The 22,581-nt window shown below is 39.6% G+C and overlaps 1 protein-coding gene across 6 annotated transcripts in view; it reads left to right on the forward strand.

The window, feature by feature from the left end:
- ADK (adenosine kinase) overlaps positions 1–22,581 on the forward strand; it is a 305,394-nt gene that overhangs the window by 235,945 nt on the left and 46,868 nt on the right. For all 6 annotated transcript variants that reach the window (XM_086752774.1, XM_086752773.1, XM_086752771.1 and 3 more), the window contains one exon: positions 19,513–19,548. In XM_086752774.1, the coding sequence (XP_086608900.1) occupies positions 19,513–19,548 (36 nt within the window). The remainder of the gene's footprint in view (positions 1–19,512; positions 19,549–22,581) is intronic.

The following is a 22,581-nucleotide window of genomic DNA, read 5'->3' on the forward strand; positions in this document are numbered from 1 at the left end:
GTATCTGTGTTAAAGGACCTAATTGCCAATGGAGTCATAAATAAAGTTCTTGTATGCTCTCAGTACATTCAAAGCATGCAAGGTCTTGATACAATATTTCTCATAGTAAACAGAGGTCAAATCTCTGCCTTAAATGAAAAACAGAACTTAATATTGGTGTTAGAGACATGACCAGAACAGCAATCATACATTAAGGTGGATGCTTTCTCCTCATGCATAAAATATAATTACCACCTTTTTTTTTCTTGCAGCAGCTGGATTCTCTCATTTAAAAAAATATCTGTTTATGTTTGTTCAGTCGGTGGACATACACTGGTATATGTTCTATGAAAGACTTACTCAATTGTACTTGGTAACTGTGTAGACCTTCCAATCTCCATGGCCATCCTAATCCATTTGATATGATGATACAATTCAGCTGTCACAAAACACAAAAAAAAACCCCACAAAACAAGATCTTGTGTTTCTTTCAGAAACCATAAGCCATACATGTAATCTAACCCAAGGAAATGATCCCAAGGGATCCACTTGACCTATCAGTGCCTTCCTTCATTTCGTGCTGTGGTTAGACCGGTCCCTTTGGTTATCTGCTCAGCAGGGTTACAGTCACTGTCTAAGCTGGAAGACAGCTGAGTGCCAGTTCATCATCACTATGTGTGAGAAGCTTGTGTTAAGCTACATGTTAAGTTTGCACTTAACTGTTCCAAAAAAAGTTTATGTATGAAAGACTTAACAATTGTGTTCTATTGCTCAGCTGGGACAAAAGGAGGACCTCCTTAAGCCAAACATTAACTTGTGATGAAGAGCAGAGCATGAAAAGAGATCAAGGCCTCTTTCTGCATGTTACTGTTATTTGCTAAAGGAGGGAGGGTCCAGACTATTCTTTTCTAAATCCACATCTCAGATGTTGGTGAATTACTTGAGGAGAGGAGGAGATAAAGAATAAGGGGAAGACTTGAGAAAAACAGATGGAGCACTCTACCTGAAAACCACTACCCTCTGGATGCAACCATCCAATCAGTTCCTCATCCACCGAACAGTCCACTCACCAAATCCATATCTCTCCAATTTAGAGAGAAGGATGTTGTGGGGGACTGTGCCAAAGGCCTTACCGAAGTCCAGATAGACAACATCTGTAGGTCTTCCCTTGTCTGCTGATGTAATCACTCCATCATAGAATGTCACTAGGCTGGTCAGGCAGGACTTGCCCTTGGTGAAGCCATGCTGGCTGTCTCGAATCACTCCAGTCCTGGGATCTGTCCTGCCAAGTTTCAGTGATGGCAGCATTCTTTGTTTGTACTTTGCTACTTACAGGCCAATAAATTAGTTCTTCAAAAAGTTCCTCTCTTGATAGATCAATCTGCTTGTGTGTTTACACTATATTATGTAAGAGGAACCTTGTCATCTTATTGAAATAATTGCACAATGCGAGATACCAAATATTTATGGCTAGATTTAATGATTTTAAAGGAAGCAAGTTATTGCAGCTCCAGGGCAGCAGTAACTTACATAGTGACAACTTATACATGTTTTATGTACCTATTTACTTCGATGTTCACAACAGAAGTATAGTTACCATAGCAATGACCATGTCATCAGATTTCTTTGCTAGTTCTGAAATACAAAATACCCATATGCCACCTGAACTGTGATTATTTTCTGCACAAGTACTGAAAGTAGAAGTTGTAGAAAGAAAGTAGAAGTTCTCTAAACAAACAGCAACACACTGATTTACAGAACATTTTATGGTGAAAAGCAATTGGTGCAAGTGGATCTCAGGTCGCTAGCATCTCTAGTATTGTAAATCCTTTGCCACTAAGCTGAAAGAAAAGCTTCACTGGCTCCTACCAGGAGAGACTCCACTGATATATACTTGACCTTTAGTCTTCTGTGAAATATTGGTACTTACTTGCAATATTCCAGGAAAATAATGTGTGGTATTCAATAAGACATCTTTGATTTTAAGTGTGAACTCATAAACTAAGGCATCTTTTGGCTATTTACAGCTTGTTAATGTTACATGAAATAGCATCACAAAAAGTGGTGGGTTTTTTCCCCTGCATCTTCTACTTCAGAAATGGCAAATTTATGAAGAATTTAGGTAGTGACCTTTTATACCTTGTGGTGCAACTCACTAACACCAATAGAATTAAGAAGCCAAGTACTCAATTTCCCAAATCAGCATTAACCACTGGGGCAGTGGTGGGCCACCCCAATGTGACTTGTGACCATGGGCAAATAAAAGGTGAAAAGTCTTTTACCACAGATCTAGACTTCTTCTTATAGCTGAGTTATGTTTTCTCACATGTAGACAGTGTGAGATAACCGGCATACATGTGACAACTGTGAATACAGGTATTTGAAGAAAAGCAGTTCATGGGACTGCAGACTTAATACACCATTTCAATCATTCTCCTTTAATAAAGACTTGTCTACACAGGAAAATTAATCTGAACTGAGATACCACATTATTTTAAGCACAACAGCTTTAACTCAGATTCGTATTGTGTCCATTTGTGGGCAGTCTTATGCTGGAACAGGAGTGGTTCGTTCCTGTTTAACTTGCTTTGAAAATGTGTTTAACTAAAGAGTAGTAGGGCACATGAATTATTGAACAAACATGTCAACGCATGGAGCCAGCCATCAGCAATTCCATGTGAAGATGCAAAAGTAAAATTAATCCACTTTCATGTAACAGTCGATCTCCTCTTCTTTGCATCGTGCAGTGTCAGAATTCTTGCCACAAAGAGGGAATCTCACTTTACTGGGTAAGGAAGTGGGCATGGTGCTGTTAGGTGCTAAGTTTATCTGTATGAGTTGTAGGTAGGAGTTAGGAAATTACTTTAGCTGGGAAGTTTGATCCAGCCTCCCTAAGTCCTTGAACTGGAGGTGGAGACTGAGTGGTTCAGACTCCAGCTTTATGTAACAATGCCACTGTTTAGACTCTCTCAATCCGATCAGAGGCTGCCAGAGGAAAATAAAGTCTTAAATTAGAAGGAAGGAAACTGTTTTTCATGGCTTCCATGTTAACTGCAAATTGTGTAAAAGGATCAAAAAAAAAGCTGCTTTCATTGTTTTATAATTAGTAATAATTAATAGGTAATTCTATCTAGTTCATTTTTATTTGGATTTTCTCCATTGTCCTATATTTCTTCCTCAGAAAAAAAAAAAAAAAACCCTCAATATTTTTATGTTTATCTAAGCAGCAAGTGGAATTTGTGAATAATCCTTTAAGAGCATAGGTATACTCTTCAACCAAAGACATTTGAACTGACCCTGGATATGTAGCCTGCAGAACGAGACTATTCAATTTGCCTGTGCGAGTGCTGTGCTTCAGGAGTACTTGAAGCTGTGTGACTCTGTGTGAATTACCAGCTCAGGTAGTTCTGAGCTCTCTGTGATGCTCCACTGCCTGATAATAAACATCCCCAAAGACTTACATTGTCTCTGACCTTTGCACAGACATACAGGTGCTAGTCTCTGTATAATTTACCTGATAGCCTTCAACAGTGACCTATGCATGGTGAGGGTAAACTTCAGCAAGTCAACGGAGTACGACCACCCAGTTTCACACTGATGGGCAGGTATGGGAAACTTTGTCCAGAAAGCACTCTCTCCCTGCAGCTAATCAGCTGTGTGATAGATTAGATCACTCTGTCTATGTCTCTCCACTTTTACCACATGCTGCTTTCGTAGTTAAGAGTGTGTTTGTTCCAGCTGTGATGTTAAAAAGTGGAACTCCATTTACACCCACAGGAGTAGTCTGGCCAGAGTGGTTTTTATCATTACTGGCAAATGCGCTCAATATGGAAGCAGATGCATCTTGTATATGGTTGAAAGTATAGTGTACACTCCCATTTGTTGGCACTGCAACAGATTTAGGAATAAATCAGCCACGGTTTCTGGATGAAGGCTGTCTTTCTCCTACTAAAATATGACATCCAATTCTTGTTCTCTAGCTACTCAAGTACTGTATTTCTTCTCTTTCCTCTTGCTGGTGCAGCCACCTGGGCCGGGGTGATGCTCACACCCATGCTGCTCAGCTGCCAGGAGCAGAGGACCTGAATTTTTGTCACATGAAAAGAAACTTGCTGGTACAGTACATTACTAAATGCTAGAGACTTACTTCATGAAATGGGAACACCGCAGGGGAATCTGGCAAGGAAGATGTGTTTATGTAACTGAATTGAGTGTTGCAACTGCCATCACTTAGTTCCCTTGGCTGCAGTGAGCAAGTTGTGAGAGAAAAAACAATCCAAACAGGGCTCTTCAGACACCCAGGGCAGCTCTAATTACATACAAATAATTAATACAAATTAAATGTACTATTATTAGAAAATACAAATACCATTAATTTTCTTACATGATCATTTGTACTGAGCTCATTGATAGGTACAGAAACACCCAGGCTTTTGCACTGTTATTTGAAGTACATATGCTTTGGGTGTCTTCAGCACATTCTGATATCCCGGGGAGATTCATGACACAAGAGTAATTGCACATAATGTAAACAAGATCTGCATTAGTTGGCTCTTTTACTCAGAACTCCTTTCCAAGTCCAGATGTGTGATGTGTAAATGTTAGGAGAACAGAGTCCTTATGAAGTAGCTTTATCAAATGCAGCTAGTCTTCCAGCAAAATGGAGAAAATATAAATTAGAGCTCAAGACCTTGGTCAAATCTGGTGCATAAAATTTTATGGTTATATTTAATGTTCCATATGTGCTTTGGACAAGTGCCATGTTTGCAAAGAACTGCTTCAATATTATTTTTTGAAAGTGACACTTTTAGCACAGTATCCTCTGCAAACTGCTCACTGCTCGCCATGAGAGCCAGCCAGACTCCAAATAAACTGTTTTTGTGGTCTAAACCTAAGATCAAAATGCTTTTTAGAGCATGGCGATTTTCAAAACATGGCATGGTAGATGCCATATGTGACTTTTCATAGCATAATTCAGAAGAGTTGATTAACTTGACCAAAAGAGGAGAATGTATGATATAAAAATCTGGCAAGAGACAAGGAATTAGGAAGATGTATACATGTCTGCTCGTGCTGCATATCTGTTCTAGCTTGTTTATAACATAATTAGATTTTACTATATTATATGAGCACTACATTCACCCTAGCTCTTTTAGAAAAAACAAAACTCAGACCAAGGTGATTCTACAAATTTGTCCCACTTTTCAGGGGAGCTAGCCTATTTTTTTTCTTCATTTCCCTAAATCCCTAAATAGTTGTCAGTTTAAAAAGCTTCCAGTGCAGCATCTGGTGTGCTGTTATTGCCACTACTTCTGCTCTGAAAGCATAGCACTACTGTTTTAGAATGTTCCCATTCATTTGTTGCCTGGTATTTGGCCAAAAATTTTATTACTGATATAAGAGAAAGAAGAACATTTTCAAGAGCCCAAGTCGGAATACAGTCTGAACAAAAGAACAGCACTGCTTTGACCCTATGGCACTTTTCAAATTTTGCATAAAATGGAAGAGACGCAGCATCTTGGAAGAAATCACAGGAATTCTTTGTGTTGGAAAGTGTGAGGCAAACTAAATAGATTGAAATAACTTCTGTTATATTTAAACACAAATATAATGCTGCAGGCAGAGAAAAAAAAAATTACTTACACTTCTAAGCACTCAGGAGGTGTGAGAAATCTGTAGTGAAGGGCTTGAACAAGTACTTAGCTAAAAATAACCTGTCCAAAACTGAATTACTACTACTACTAATTTCAGCTTCAGAATAATTTGTAGTCTTATATTTGTCATGTAATAAAATAAGAAATGTATCAGGTGCAATTTCAGGTTCATTTGCAATATGCTAACATATACTAAGCATGTAGTAATGGTTAATAAATATATAAAAGTATATTAAAATATAACGTCAATCTGCTATCTCAGTAATTAAAAAATAGTTGTGAGACAAATCCTAAAATAAAGACACAGAAGTAGAGGTTAAAATGATAACTGTTCTGAAGTATAGCTTAGGATTAAAAATGTTCTGTGAGTCTGGGAGTATGTGCAGAATGTGCATATGGTAGAATCAGACATGGTAAGTTTTTTGTATGCTTACATACAAAATTTATAAAACATTATCACTTCAAAACTATGATACATTTTTATGATGATTTAGAATATACAACTGGTGCCATGAGGAGTGTCCTTGCTTAGCAGAGATTTAGAGAACTGCTCTTGGAAAAAGAGTGCAGTTGAAACTCGAAGTTTTCTTTTGTTCAAATGTAGTCCAAATCTTTCATTTTTCTTCTGTGTGAACTGAGTCCAAATTTTATTTTCCTCTTGGCTTTAATAGTTATCTGTGTAAATTTACAAACTGAAGAACAATAGTACATAGCAAACTGTACAGCAACCTCAGTCATTACACTGTAAGGAAAAAGGTATTTGCACTTTGATATTTCATAACTAGTGAATGTATCAAATAATCTTTTTAAGAGAGAATAGGTAATAAGTCATTGCAACTATACTAAAAAGGTAAAATTACTTTATGGTAACAAAAAGCTACAACTAGTATTTAACGTAGATGGTGATGTGTATCTCAAACTATAGCTGTAGGTCTTCATAACCTTCAAATGCTCAGAAAAGTTGAAAGTGCCAGTAAGTTGTGGTATTTTAGTGACTGTGATTCCATTGCAGACTTTTTTTTTTTTTCTCTAGTCAGGGGTCTAGCAAATAAAAATGCTTGTGAAAACCATTGGTTTAATCAGTGCATGCAGAAGACTGAAACATAGAAGGTTTCTGAGAGGGAGATCACCTTTGTTTTGTCATGAGCATTTGGGAAAATCTTGTGCGTGTGTGTGTATGTATATAGGTATAGGTACATAACGTTGATTTAACAGGGAAGGTAAATGCCTGACAGACAAAACCACTATGAATTCAGCTTCTCATCGCTGTTACTGCTACATATCCAGTGCATCTTAGAGCAAATAATCACACTGAAAGAAAGGGATTTGCATCCAGTTACCCGTGTAATAATGCATTGCTAAACTATGCACTTTTAATGAATAAGTTTGTTGTCATAATTATGCTGTTATGTATTAGGTGAAAGATTACTGATATTTGATGCAGAAATGTAATTTTCCTTAATTAAATCACCTTTATCATTTTCTTTTTTTTATGAGAGTGTGGTGTCTTAAAAGTAGAAAGGAGTGCTGAGAAAGCTTAGTTTGCTTTCTGTCATAGGAATTCAAATGTCTGCTATTATTATAATCCATGTGAAATAGTTGGGTGAAGTTCAGTGGTCAAGACATTAGTGGACTTCCATGTTTTCTTCGTCTTTGGTGTGCTGGACTGATGCTAGCTGCCCTTTGGCTAGCAGAAGCTGGATGGAGGGGTTTTCTGAGTTTCTGACAGATATTGCTTATTTGTCAGAGCAGCTCATTCTGATTCATTTGTAGTTCATTACTGTCTTCACCTGCTGCGTGGCTGTGCTTAGTTGCTTGGTTTCTTTAGCTGTCTCTTTTCCATCCTAACAGTCATCTGACTTTTCTGCATATATCAATGTCTTTGGCAAAATCTTTCCCTGTCTACCTAGCCCCAGCATGGATTTTATCCTGTGCTTATGGTCAGTAGCTACTATCTTAATGCAAAGTATATCAAATTTCAAAGACCTTGACAGACTGGAGAAATGGGCTGACTGGAATCTCGTGAAGTTTAACAAACAAAAATGGAAGGTCCTCCTAGGGAGGAATGTTGGTCCTAGGACACGGTGGGAACCAGCTGGGTGGGCAGCAGCTTTGCAAAAAAGGACCTAAGGATCCCAGTGGGAAAAAAAAAAAGGATTTGAGGCAGCAACATGCCCTCAAAGCAAGGGCTGCCAGCAGCATCCTGGGCTGTGTTAGGAAGAGCATTGCCAGCAGGTGGCAGGCGGTGATCCTTCCCCTCAGAACTGATGAGCCACATCTGGAGTGCTGGGTCCAGTTCTGAGCTCCCCGGCACAAGAAAGACATAGACTTATTGGTGTGATACCAGCGAAGGACCATGAAGATGATAGAGGATTTGGAGCATCTGTCGTATGAGGAGAGGAGACTGAGAACCTCAAGAAGAAGAGGCTTAAGGAGATCTTATCAATGCATATAAATACCTAATGAGAGGTAGTAAATAAAATGGAACCAGGCTCTTCACAATGATGTCCCATGAAAGAACAAGAGGCACCAGGCACAAATTCAACTACAGGAAATTCCCACTTACACATAAAAAAAACCCTTTACTGTGGCAGTGGTCAAATGCTGGAACAGATTTCCCAGAGAGGCTGTGGAATCTCCATTCTTAGAGACAGTCAAAACCCAATGGTCCTGGGCAGCTCGCTCTAGCTGACCCTGTTTGAGGAGTGGCATTGGACTAGAGGATGTTCAGAGGCCTCTTCCAACCTTAACCGCTCTGTGATTTTTGTAATACCTCTCTAAAATATGTTGGAATTTGTGATCCCTCTAATTTCATTACTTGATTTCTCTTTCAATCTCTGCTCTGTCTTAGCCCATTTCAGGTTCAGGTTGGCTTCTCTTAGAAAAGGAACAAATATAGAATCATAGAATCATAGAATGGTTAAGGTTGGAAGGGACTTTCAAAAGTCATCTAGTCCAACCCCCCTGCAAGGAGCAGGGACATCCCTGACTAGATCAGGTTGCTCAGAGCCTCATCCAGCCTGGCCTTGAACGTTTCCAGGGATGGGGCCTCCACCACCTTTCTGGGCGACCTGTTCCTATAACTCGCATCGTAAAAAATTTTTTCCTAATTTCTAGTCTAAATCTACCCCCTTCTATTTTAAAACCATTACCTCTCGTCCTATTGCAACAGGCCCTACTAAACAGCCTTTCCCCATCTTTCTTGTAGGCCCCCTTGAGGTACTGGAAGACCGCTATCAGGTCTCCCTGGAGCCTCCTCTTCTCCAGGCTGAACAGCCCCAACTCTCTCAGCCTGTCCTCATAGGAGAGGTGCTCCAGCCCTTTGATCATCTTCGTGGCCCTCCTCTGGACCTTCTCCAACTGGTCCATGTCCTTCTTGTGTTGGGGGCTCCAGAACTGGACACAGTACTCCAGGTGGGGTCTCCCCAGGGCAGAGTAGAGGGGGAGAATCACCTCCCTCGACCTGCTGGCCACGCTCCTCTTGATGCAGCCCAGGATGCGGCTGGCCTTCTGGGCCGCAAGGGCGCATTGCCCACTCATGTTAAGCTTCTCGTCCACCAGCACTCCCAAGTCCTTCTCCTCAGGGCTGCTCTCAATCCATTCCCCGCCCAGCCTGTATTTGTGCCTGGGATTGCCATGACCCAGATGCAGGACCTTGCACTTGGCCTGGTTCAACTTCTTGAGGGTGGCACGGGCCCACCTCTCCAGCCTGTCAAGGTCCCTCTGGATGGCATCCCTCCCTTCCAGCGTGTCGACGGCACCACACAACTTGGTGTCGTCGGCGAACTTGCTGAGGGTGCACTCTATCCCACTGTCCATGTCGCCGACAAAGATGTTGAACAGGGCCGGGCCCAGCACGGACCCCTGAGGGACGCCACTCGTGACCGGTCTCCACATGGACATTGAGCCATTGACCACCACTCTCTGAGTGCGGCCATCCAGCCAACTCCTTATCCACTGAGTGGTCCATCCATCGAACCCATGCCTCTCTAGTTTAGAGAGAAGGATGTCGTGCGGGACAGTGTCAAATGCCTTGCACAAGTCCAGGTAGATGATATCCGTTGCCCGTCCCTTGTCCACCGATGCTGTTACCCCGTCATAAAAGGCCACCAAATTGGTCAGGCACGATCTGCCCTTGGTGAAGCCATGTTGGCTGTCACCAACCACCTCCTTGCTCACCATGTGCCTTAGCATGGTTTCCAGGAGAATCTGCTCCATGACCTTGCCAGGCACAGAGGTGAGGCTGACCGGCCTGTAGTTACCTGGGTCTTCCTTATTTCCCTTTTTAAAAATTGGAGTTATGTTCCCTCTCTTCCAGTCATCGGGGACCTCACCAGACCGCCACGACTTCTCAAATACGATAGCCAGTGGCTTGGCAACTTCATCCGCCAGTTCCCTCAGGACCCACTGATGGATCTCATCAGGACCCATGGACTTGTGCACCTTCAGGTTTCTCAGATGATCCTGAACCTGCTCTTCGAGTACAATGGGCAGTTCTTCATTCTCGCAGTCCCTGCTTGTACCTTCTACAGCTTGGGCGGTGGGACAGGAACTCTTGTCGGTGAAGACTGAGGCAAAAAAGTCATTGAGAACCTCAGCCTTCTCCATGTCCTGGGTAACCAGGACACCAGTTCCCTTCTGGAGGGGGCCTACATTTACCCTGGACTTTCTTTTGTCCCCTACGTACCTATAAAAGCTCTTCCTGTTACATTTTATATCCCTGGCCAGATTCAGTTCTGCCAGGGCTTTGGCCTTCCTTACCTTATCCCTGGCCACTCGCGCAGCCTCTTTGTAGTCCTCCCAGGCTACCTGTCCCCACTTCCACCCTCTATAGGCTTCCTTTTTCACTTTCAGTTGGTCCAGGAGCTCCTTGCTCGTCCACGCCGGCCTCCTGGCCTTTTTGCCCGACTTGTTTTTCATCGGGATGCACCTCTGCTGAGCTTGGAGGAGGTGCTCCTTGAATATAGACCAACTTTCCTGGGCCCCTCTTCCCTCCAGGGCCGCCTCCCATGACACTTGGCCCATCAGGTCCCTGAAGAGGCCGAAGTCTGCCTTCCTGAAGTCTAGGGCAGAGAGCTTGCCATGTATTTTCCTTGCTGCCCCGTGGATCTTGAACTCCACCATGTCATGGTCGCTGCAGCCAAGGCTGTCCTTTAGTTTCACATCCCTGACCAGCCCCTCCCTGTTGGTGAGCACAAGGTCGAGCATGGCACCCCTCCTTGTCGGCTCCTCTATCGCCTGCAGGAGGAAGTTGTCATCCACGCATTCCAGGAACCTCCTGGACTGCCTGTGCCCTGCCGTGTTGTCTCTCCAACAGATGTCAGGGTGGTTGAAGTCCCCCATGAGAACCAGGGCCTGTGACCGTATATACCAAAAAAACACTCATCCTCAAGCACTTAACAGTCAGAAGCAGGTAAATTTGAACTTTTTTTTTTTTTTTTGAATTGGTGCAAAAAATTAGCACCTTGTCCAAGATAATAAATAATGCGTTAGTCACATCTGGAATTAGAGCTCACGTTCTTCAGTCAGGACAATGCTAACCGTGCTCGGATTGAAGTTTTGTTTTTTCCGTGCAATGACCATGTTGTGAAAGCACCACTAGTACAGACTGGGAACTAGATTTCTTCTTCTGTAAAGCAGATGTAGTACCTAAAGCTGAAAATACAAGAAAAAAAAATTGTCTTGAATGTTCCTGTCTTGAACACAGAAAAATGGATTATCGAATTTGCATTAAATAGCGCAACAAACTCCAATCAGAATCTTTAAGTCAACTGCATTCAAACTTCATTGAAAGGGTAAAATGTGTAATATTAAGATCAGTTTAAAAATTAGTGTTATTGCTGGAGGTTGCAGTGAGCAATTGTGTTTTCTTGCTAGAGTTACCAAGCAGTGCAAGCCTAGCGCATGGAGAGAGTTACGCAATGATTGCTCTTTGCAGGGTTCCTAGTACCACAGCCTTAGTTATAATTCTAAATGGCTGTGCATGACATCATACCAAGCGAAGTCTATATATAACCGCTCAATTTCACTGCTAACAATGCGTTAACCTTTTAGCTGGGCCAGAGACAAGTCCTGCTGGATCCCAGCACTTTTAGCGTAGTATCTGATTATTCTCTTCATCTGAAATTGCTAGATGAGAATATCTTGTTGGTGATTCCAGGGTAGTCTGAGTGGTTGCAATCATAGAAGGTGTTGTTGAAAATGATGCAATCTTTTATTTCTGTTTGTCATCCTTCAGCCAGAAAGTTAGCACTAAGAGCATCCAATGAGCAGTATTAAAGACTTCAAAAGACCCTATGCATCTTTTTTTTTAGTATGCGTATGCAAATCTTATCTTCCTGCTATTAAATTAATTTTAAGATATTTGTTTTAATTTTTATTATGTTCTCCTGATTCAGTGATTATTAAGGAAGGGGTCTTTTTTTTTCTTCTCCCTCTCTTCTGATCATGATGCATCTATTTTAAGGTAGTGACAGACACATTTGTATAGAGAGGCAGTATAAGGAAGTAATATTCACTAATTTGATGCTTGTAATGTGTGAGAAGAGACACACATACAGTCTCATAGGTAGTTTAGTTCTTTAGGTAGGAATGTAAGGTAGAGATATGAGTAATAGTGCTTTATCCATCATAAAATTTCAAAATGGCTCAGAGGCATATCACTCCTGCAGCTGTTGCAGACCCTGTAATGGCATTAAGCTCTGACTCAAGGTGATTTTTTCCATGGAAGATTCTAGCAGGAACTATAGTTCTGGTAATAATCTGAATAGGAGGATAAATAACCTGCTTATTAATGAATTGTACGTGATACAGATGCTCCAGGGTAAACCCAAGCAGGATAGGAAATATGTTTCTTTCTCAGTTCTTTTCACACTAGAATTTTTCAGACAAAACCCTCTGGTACACTGCCAGAACCCCCTCTGAACATTACAACTTTAACTCCATATGGTATTTATACTTGTTCTGATTATTCGCTTCAACTGATTATTATTTTTTTATATTTTCACCTACTGGGTGAAGGCAGTGTAGCTATATTTACCAGTATCTTCAGTACTACTGGAGCAAGTTGAAATAATATTTTAGTATATGACATGAACTCTTGCTATCTTTTATGAAGAAAAAGCAATTTTTGGGTCTGGCACTGCTCATGGGAAAACTAAAGAGAGGAAAAACACCTCATAAAGTGTTCCTTTATGATAATCTGCCCATCCAATTTATCCCAGCTGTGCTTTCTCCAACAATAACCAGTGAGGAGCAGATACTTGCTCAGATGCTGCTGGTTCTCAGTGTTGATTCTCAAGCTGTGTGCGGGCTCTGTCCGTTCTGTGACCGCTTTTATTGATCTTCTCTGAAATGTGAACAGGTGTACACCGCTGACCAAATCAAGGATTAGTCTTCTGCGCTTGTCAAATGAAAATAATATTGAAGCATTCCATCTGTGTAACACATCCCCAAGTATAGCTCAAACTTTGTCAGCTGTAGCAGAATTTCACCAAATAAACATTTGTTTCAGAAAAAATGCTTTTGACCTCTAGTTCTCAAACTCTCATGTGACCCATATTAAAGCAACTGTCTCTGGGGGACTCACCTCCTGAGCCCTAGATGCTTTTATGAATGGCCATTTTATAATAAAGGCATATGAGCTTGTATTGCTTTTACACAGTGAAATGTAGTAATAGTTGACCTTAAAGTAATGCCTGTCTAAATCAGACTACAGTGACATAAGAGGCTGGACAGGACGATCTACAGTGTTTTGAGTAACTGTTGACAACTATTTAGCACTGCATTGAAGGGCACTAAACGTTAGTGATCCAGCTGGAACTATGTCCTGTAGACTTTCCATCCATTCATTTTAAATAACAGAATAATAGTGGCCATTTGTTGAAATCATGTTTTCACTTGATCATCAGATAGTCTTCAGCAGTATCTGCCTCTGATTCCTTAGGTAGGTCGTGGTTGTCATTACCACAGCTTTGATATCACCCCTGTTTGCATAGCATGGAAGTAATCGTAGTTCTTGCATGCTGTTAATTCATCATGTTAAGAACTGCGCGTCTACTATTTTATATATGTGTGTGTATATGCATCTATTCTTTTCTCACTTAAAACTGGGATGGTCACTAAAGTCAGGTATAGCGTAGTTTGGCTTTGTGTAGCATACACGGGAAAGAGTGGCATAAAGACAGATCAAATTACTGCACATTTATAGGCTGTATTTAATGGAGTTGATATTAGAACACCCCACCAACTACGTCATGAAGTTAGTGGATGTAGGTATGACATATTTGTTAGAATTCAAAGGCGGCAGCTGAAAATCCCTTGTCCTGTCTGTGCTGTAAGCCACATTTCCAGGGTCATATTTAGTGTAAAGTGATCCAGAACTGGAAGAGTGGAAAACATGGCATGGCACAGCTTGCTAGCCCCCTTCTTAAAACCTGCCTTAGCTCCTGCACTGTGACAAGTGTTTTATGAAGGAAATACCAAAAGGAGGGCACATGGTGATCTTGATAAGTCATTCTTTGTGACTTATCTTCTGACAAAAAAAAAAAGGAGGGAGATTTTAACAAAAGCAGTCTTTTATTGGCCTGTATTCAGAATTACGGGGCACAACAGATACCACTGAAATCAGAGGTTCTCAGCACCTATGGAGTATATAAAGCTAAGGGTATAGCTCTGAAAGCACAGAATTTTATAAGAAAGCTCTTTGTTAGGGACAGGGAACGATGACAGAAAGGAAAGGCAGATAGGAAGGACAAATGTGCCTACCTAAGTCAAGCTTAACATAAATTTAAGTAAAGCTTAAATTACTAACAAGTGTTAGTAGTTCTATTGTAATACAGCAGAAGTCTTTAATGTCTCTACTGCTGTGAGAAAAATAATACAAGAATTTTTGGTTGGTTGGTTGGTCAGTGGTGTTTTTTTTTGTTGTTTTAGAAAGTTTTACAAGTACATTGTCCTTTAGGAAATCATGAATAAAAATGTTTGTTTCAGAAATACAAATCTTCAGTACCTATCTCTAAGAAAGGAGGTTGTTAATATAAAACAACTTTGATTATTTGAGTCAGTCTTCTACAGAATGAAGTTGTAGATATCAGTGTGCATCAGTTGCATGAAAGTCTTCCCTATATCCGAGTTTGCTTATTTTACTTTCTTGTCACCCATTTCATTCAGATAACAGGGTTTTAATGTTAGAGAAGATTTGTGACACTTTGTTGCCACAAACAAGGCAATCTGTAGAAAAGCAAGAGAGGATTCAAAGAATACAAAATTATACCAGGATTGGAGATGAACTCGTGATGGAATGGATAGTACCAAATTATTATACTGAAGAAAAAGGGAGTTATCTGAGCAAGATAATTGTAGCCTTTAATGTGTTCAAGGAACCAATGTAAATGGAAGAAAACTAACAATTCATACTTCTGAAATGCATGAAAGGAAGAAAATGTTTAAGATAGATTTTGAGAAGATCTTAGCAATTTAAGAAGTCGTGTAAGGTATAGTGGCAGAAGTACTATTCAAGTTATAATCAAACATGGTGGTTATCAGTAGGAATGGTTCCATCAAATGCAGACGCAAAGTGGATGGTCCTCAGAGTCCTTTGCTGTTTCTGCTTGAGGAACGCCACTCAAGTTTGCTTTTCTATTTCTCTCATTACGTACTCTGCATGGCACTGTACTGCAAGGACCTTCCTCTGCAGTTACACATGCTGCATGTGTGTGTGTGTAAGATTATATTGATTCTTGGGCTGGGCTGAACCCACTGAGTCACAGATTTGTTATGCAGAGAAAGTGGATGATATTCCTGAAAATGTGAATAGGGCTTGTTTTGGGCAAGCTGGGAAGTTTACAGTTATTGGAATAGGAACTCCCTCAAAAGTTGCCAGTAATGTCCCAATTAAAAAAAGTAAATCAAATCCAGGGTGTTTGTTTTTTTCTTCCCTCCCCCCCACAAGGAAAAATAGAGGATTAGAATGCTGCACAGGTTAGTACGGTAATATGTGAGTTTAGGTTATTCTGTGAGATGTTTCCTCTACCAAGGATGGCAGGGGAGGGATTAGATTCAGTGTCCCCTGCATTTGCTTTCTTATGTAATTATGGGAAATGCGTTCAGTGTGCAAGGGTATCATTGCTGTCCTGCTGTTTTATCATTTCTTTATGAGATGATGTTGATTTCAGCAATGAAATGCAAATTTAGTTTACAGTGCTCCTTTTCTCTGTATAAAGGTTAAAATGCATATTGTGGATAATACTGTTGGTGGTGCTTTTGAAACAGTCTTTGTCAGCTAATTTTGGCAATACATGGTTTTAAATGCTGTTCAATGCAACTGCATGAGTTTTATGTTGGCCAACATGCATTAGTTTTAACCCAACATGCACGTTGTTACCATTTTGGCTATAATTTGATCAAGTCATCATAAAACCTTGGTACTAACAAAAAAAAAAATTGAATGTGTTGAGAATATTTAATATATAGCATGCCTTCTGTGTGTTATGGCAAACACGTATAATTATTGAAGTTGAGCCATCTTAACTCTATAATAACAAAATTCTTATAACACAGGGGACTAACATACTCCTAGGAACGCGGATGCTAATGGATTCTGGGTTTGGAGGGTATGTTTCTGTTTACTTATAAACAAATAGTTTGTATTGCTGGTGATAAAAGGGCTCAGAATTTTGACAAGCCCTGTTGCAATTAGCCCCAGTGTAGATTATAGACAGCTCCATTTACTAAATACTGGGACTCCAACAGCAACAAAATACATGCAAGAATGGAAATACTTTTCAGCTAGCAAGCGAGTTCTAACAGAACAGCAAGGCCAGTACTAACGGAAGTTGTCTTTTTGTATTGTTATCTCTTTAATTTATCTTGCTTTCCTGTGTAAACTGCTCACTATTGTGCAAAGAGAGGGTGTGTGTTAACTTTGGTGACATTGTGTTACTCCCATTAAGTAACGCTGTACACAGTTTTTTCACCATGACTGTACTTAGGATTTCTTTTTCCCCCTAAACTGCATGAGTAGAATAATGTTTCATAACTAATAGCAAATCCCATTTCTACTTTAGGTGGTACAGCAATAAATTTGCTGTTGCGGTTAGTAAAAAGATTATATAGAAAAAGGAGTGTGAGGTTTTAATATATTTAGTATGAAAGAGTAAAAAGGTGAGGGAGAGGGTTTTATGAAATGAGATGTTCTGTTGTAGACAATGATGGAAAATAGCTCTGAAAGTGCTGAGTTTGAGTAATGAATGAATAATGTCTAAAGTTTATCAAAACTGAAAGAACTCCTGGTGTGAAATGAAGCCTTCTAAGAAAATTCTGTTCTGTCGCTGCTTTGCTTTGCTGTTGTCGCATGTCACGCATGAATGGAAATGCTGCATTCTCCGGGGAGTGGTAAAGCTTCTGTGTAGGTTGTTTATTTCCTTAATCCCTCCTTCTTCGTGATTTCCAATGTCAGATATAAAATGGAAAGCCTGTAAATATAGTGATTATCATACTGATTATCACCTGCATCAGGGAACGCCCTGGCTGGCCATTGTAACCCTAGCAGTCTCCACATGTTACAGCCACTTAGATTTTAACCTGACTACTTTATTAGAGACGTGGAGCTCAGTATGAGGTGCCCTAGGGCTGCACAGATGGGGTCTGCTTGTTTCCTGTTCTCACTGTTATTGTGAATAGATACTAAAAGGTTCTCAGCGCTTTTATCTGGTTAATTTACTTTGAACTGTCCCTGGCATTCAGGGCCTGCCTCACATTTCTCACCATTTTGCAAACACCAAACTGTAGTCCCCAAACGTGTGGTTTGAGTTTTATTATCTTTTTTACTGGAAGCGCCTTAATTCTTAAGGGGGTGTCATTCTGAGAGAGGCTGATTCTTAGGGGGCCGTAGGCACAGTCCTTGCTGAAAGAAGCTGCTCAGGAGTTATTCTGAGGTTTGGTTGATAGAAGAGAGGAAAATTAAGATTGCTGTTTTTCTTTGGCGCCTTCAGACACCCTTAGATTAGAGGTCAACTGCAGGAAAATCTGTGATTGTATGCTAGCTACCATTATTCATGTAGCCAGGCAGCAAACCAGGCTAAAAGATGATGGTCTAACAGGAAAATCTGAAGATGAGATACTTTTTAACAAATGTGCAATCATTTATCCTTTCTTGTGGAAGGGCCAGGTCTTTCAAACCACATATGCTATGCATGGGTGCCCCAGTACAGAAAATTAAGATGAATTCTCTCAAAGTCTCCCCCATAAGGAAACACTACTTAACTGGAATAGTTTTTATTTCACAGATGTAAGAATGTACTGGTGTCCAGTTTCCTGGCCAAACAATAGTTTAACACAGATGTTAATGTCCTGCTGCATTGGGACATTAAAGAAATCCCCTTAGGACAGATCAGTGTAACTTCCGATTTCAATTGCACGACCAAAAACCTGAGGTTAAAGAAGTAATTTGGCTACAGTACATTTTCTTATTCTCTCCGCCCTTATCACTCCCTTATTTCTCTTTTTTTTTTTTTTTTTTGGTTTATTCTGTGTCCCGGTCCCGTTTGAGGCTTTCTTGATTGTGTTGCAGTTCATTGTAAGTGCATCACTTTAAAGTGGAAGCTTGCAGGCTCCTTTTTTCATATGAGCGTAGGCTTTGTTAATCACATGCTGGTTTAGGAAAACGCTGCATGATATCTTTGAACCCTACACTCCTTCTTGACAGCCAGGCTAGCAAATGTCATTGACTGTGTGATGTACAAGAAGGAATTCAATTGTAAGTAAATTGTCAAAGTGGCTAACCTTGCCCGCACCCAATTGTCAGGACCGTGATTCAGTTTTTCTGTCAACATCGGCTAAGGCTAACCCGGTCAGCCTTATGCTTCTGCAGTGAAGCAGCCTGAGGAGTTGTGCTTTTCAGCTTATCACATTTTATTAACCTCAACTTACTGTTATTATAATCAATTGTACCCACTTCAAATTCTTATATTGCCCCCAAATTAGCACATCGTACAGGTCCACAAGTACGTGTTTTGTGCAGCACTAAAGCTCTTGCAGGGACACTGGACTTGAATGGTTTGGTATGGTAGTTATTTTTGTTTGCTGGATGAACTCACCATTTTGGCTCAAGACTTACCCCTCTATTAATATCACTTGGCAAAGATAATCTGGAAGAATGCAAGTTAAAACATAAAGACTTTGAGGGTTTTCTGCAGTATTTGCAATGTTAAGGTAGAAAGTGAGTAAGGGAAAAACATTGCTGTTGTCTTCTGTCTCCTTGCTTTTATTTCAAAACAGATTTTAATTGCTCCAATTAATACAAATAAGAAATGAAGACATTCTGATACCCTGATCTTTCCTCTGTTCTTTCAGGAAAAGAACATAGTTAAATTGCCTAAAGCAGTGATTAAGACATCAGAGTATTTTTAAATGCTCATCTGATTCCACTACAAGTGCTTGAACACATTTTGTGATCCTATTTTTTAATGCACTGTAGATGATAAATTATTTTTTAAAATGACTCGACAACCTGTATCCTATGAAGTGCCATAAATGATACAATTTCAATTAAAAATATATCTGAAGAATGTTTGTCTGGATTTGAAGTAGTGGTTTCCTAATCCAAGTCCTGTCTCCAGAAGTAACTTTCCTTGCCTGGAAAAAAACATATTGTACCTTCCTTATTTGAACTTGTGAAATGTGTTGACATTGTACTGTTGTTGGGCTTGAGGGAAGGAGGCGGGGGAAGCTTTTGGTGCGACTATCAGAATTGAACAACTGTATATGGGTATATTGAGATAATCGTCTAAAAAGAAAACTGGCTGAATGAGTTTCAAAATGTGTTATTTCTTCATTATCTAGCACTTTATAATTAACTGTTCTTTTTTTATTATTTCAGGAAGCTGCCACTTTTGCTAGAGAGCAAGGCTTTGAGGTGAGTTAACCCACAATTGCACACTAAACAGATCCTAAAGGGTTTTTTTCTTGCTGATAATGAAGTTCTTTTGGACAATGATTGATGTGCTATTATACTCTCCAAGCCTCGCAGCAGTTGCCATGGAAACTTGGCAGTCGTCATGGTTTCTTTGTTCTGCCAGCTCAGTGTTATGACGCACTCTGCTAGGTCTGCACCCAACATCGCCTACAGATGTTATTTATTGAATTTTGAAAAGCCTCTTGGGAAGCCGAGAGGTTGGGCACGGTTTCAAGCTGCCTCTGCAGATATGGGACCTGTCAGTTTGTTCAGTTAAAAAGCTCCCTCATTAGCTGCATTACACTCCGTAAGGATTCACTGCTCAAGCAGTGGTGAAGCAAGACTAAATAGTGAAATGTAACGCCGCCTAAGTAACTTAAACCCTGCCATATGCGGATTATCATTATGCAAATGAATTTTAGAAAGGTTGTGTATAAAATTGTCAGGTACTGATTAATGTAAACCATGCTTCTACAAACAGCTTCTTTTCGAAGGGGTAGTGTGGAATTTGTGTTTCAAAACATATTCAAGTTGGTGTTTTCCATCTGTGCTCTAAAAATGTATGATCTTCTACTTTCTCGAAGTAAACACTGTTGATTTTACAGTGGTTTTCAGAGCATTTGATTTCATCTTCTTGAGGTGTAGTATCTCCCATTGACTAAATTCAGATAACTTAATCTGGACAGCTATCAGCCATTGGTCTCCAGTGCTGAATTCAAATCGGCAGGTTTTAAGTACTATAATTAATGTCACAACAGTTGTGCTAATTTTGCAGATAGTCAGTGATCTTGCTGAAATCTAAATGCAGAACTAAACACACATAAATCTTTTTAGAAGTTTTTTCACTGGAATAAGACCCATCTTAATTGATTTGTTTGCAGTGTAAAAGAATAGGTAGGAGTTTGCCTGCTCAACACCCATTTTGCATAAATAATAGAAGCCGCGCAATTCAAACTGCATCGCTTTAAGAACATGCCACTTGTGTGTGTGGATGATTGCATATGAAAAAAGAGGGAAGGACTGACAGCTTTTGTTCTACAATTTAGATTTCCTTAGAACCACGCACCAGCAGGTACATCAATGCCATCAGTGTTTTAGATATTAAAACTGCGGGCTGTCCCATTTCATTTTATGTTTCCCAAATTCATGTGGCTGCTTTGTAGAAATCAAGACTTTTTATCACTGTCAATTTTCATTTGTATAATCTATATTGTTAGCATAAAAATACACTTGCAGTTTATTCTATCAAATGAATGAATTTCACAGATGCCTCCAAATATAATATGAAGCATAACAAATTATTGGTACCCTCTGGTAGCTAGACAATAAAAAAGAAAGGAAGTAGTGTATTAAGTCTACCCATTCTATATTTTTATTGCCCCCTTGAGCTAAAGACTTTGAATGTGCCTGGTTTAAATTCAGTTCTAGTGACAAACTGCTTTTGCTGGTGTCTGCTAACTACCATTGTATTAACCTTTCCATTAGTGCTTGCTTAGAGATTCTAGCATAGTTCCTTCTGAACATCCTAAATCTGCCACATTTGATTACAGCGTATCAGTAAAGTGCACAATGATTATGATCTTATCTCTTATTACCCCCTTGCTTGGCAACAACTCACATGTCAAGTTTACTGACAGAGATGTGTAAAACTTGATAAGTGTCCATGGTCTTGTTTTCCCATGGTGCTATGGAGGGGGAAAAAAAAAAAAATCACACTACTCATAAAGTGTCTTAGGAAAAACTGAAAAAGCTTCAATTAGCCTTTCAATTAAAAACAAGAAAAAATTTCCAGCAACTCTCGGAGGCTTGTAAAACTGATTCTGCTGTTTATATTGAGAATAGAGAACTGGTGAAACATGGAAAAGTACAATAAAAGACTGGAGTGACCAAAGGAAAAAATAAGAGGATATTTATCATAGAAGTGATGAAAAGTTGCTGGTAGCTGAATTGGAATTGCAGCCTGGAATTTTATTTTTTAACAAAAAAATATCAGAAATCTTTTAGCATGGAGAATAAGTTGCAACTAGCTTTTTCTTTTTGCTTTTCTTTTTTAATGATCTCCTTTTCTGCCTTCCAGTAGTTTCAACAGCTTATGTGGACTAAAGGCATCTTTTAAATATGGATTGAGTTAAGTGTATCTGAAACCATTTTTGAAAAAAAAAAGAAGTACAATCAAGTCAACTTCGGGAAAAAAATACACCTTTTCTGAAGAAATAAAATGTTGTCATATTGCAGAAGTCACTTCCATGACATAAATCTGTTTTTTCTTTGTAAGAGAAACCATGTTTAAAGGAATTTTTATGCTTCACCTTTATATGCTCACCAAGAGTTAGTTTTCCATTGTACTTTACTGAAATCCACAGTAGTTTTGTAAAATCCATCATGATATTTTAAGACCATTATTTCCTTCATTTTATCTCCTGACCAACGCTTATCTGTAATAATTAAAAGTAGAACATTACTTCTGATGCAGTCTCTTCCTGGAGTGCATCAGTGTTGTCTTTTTTGTGAATTTCATGTTCTGTGACATTTTAAAATTATTAAATACGCAGTAAATTCACTGTCTGTGAAGGTAGTGCTTCATCCTAATTGTATGTTGCAGTCATCTCAGTAATACATGAGAATAGTTACAGTTTTTATCCCAGGGAAGCTCTTGGATTTGATTCCCCTTGAAGTGGTAGAATCACCAGTATATTTTAACTGGATGTTTGTGATATGCTTCAAATAATAAAATTGCCAGGACAAAAGTTTATGAGGTTTTATTTTTACAAAATGGTAACTTACTTTTTATTCTATGTAGGAACTAGGAAGACATAGTCCTACTTTACAATAAAACTTAGGGTTCAATTCCGTCTGTCAACCCAAAAAGTAAAATGAAGTGAATGGAACAGTATGTATCTAAGGGGTTAGTAGCAGCTGCCACACAAAATAATTCTTCCTGTTAGAGGCAGAGGTGTCCTCCTAAGGGTATATTGGTTGGGGAACCAAATTAGA

This window comes from Chlamydotis macqueenii, chromosome 7 (genome assembly GCF_036417535.1).
Source record: "Chlamydotis macqueenii isolate bChlMac1 chromosome 7, bChlMac1.mat, whole genome shotgun sequence".
NCBI classification, from domain to species: Eukaryota; Metazoa; Chordata; class Aves; order Otidiformes; family Otididae; genus Chlamydotis; species Chlamydotis macqueenii.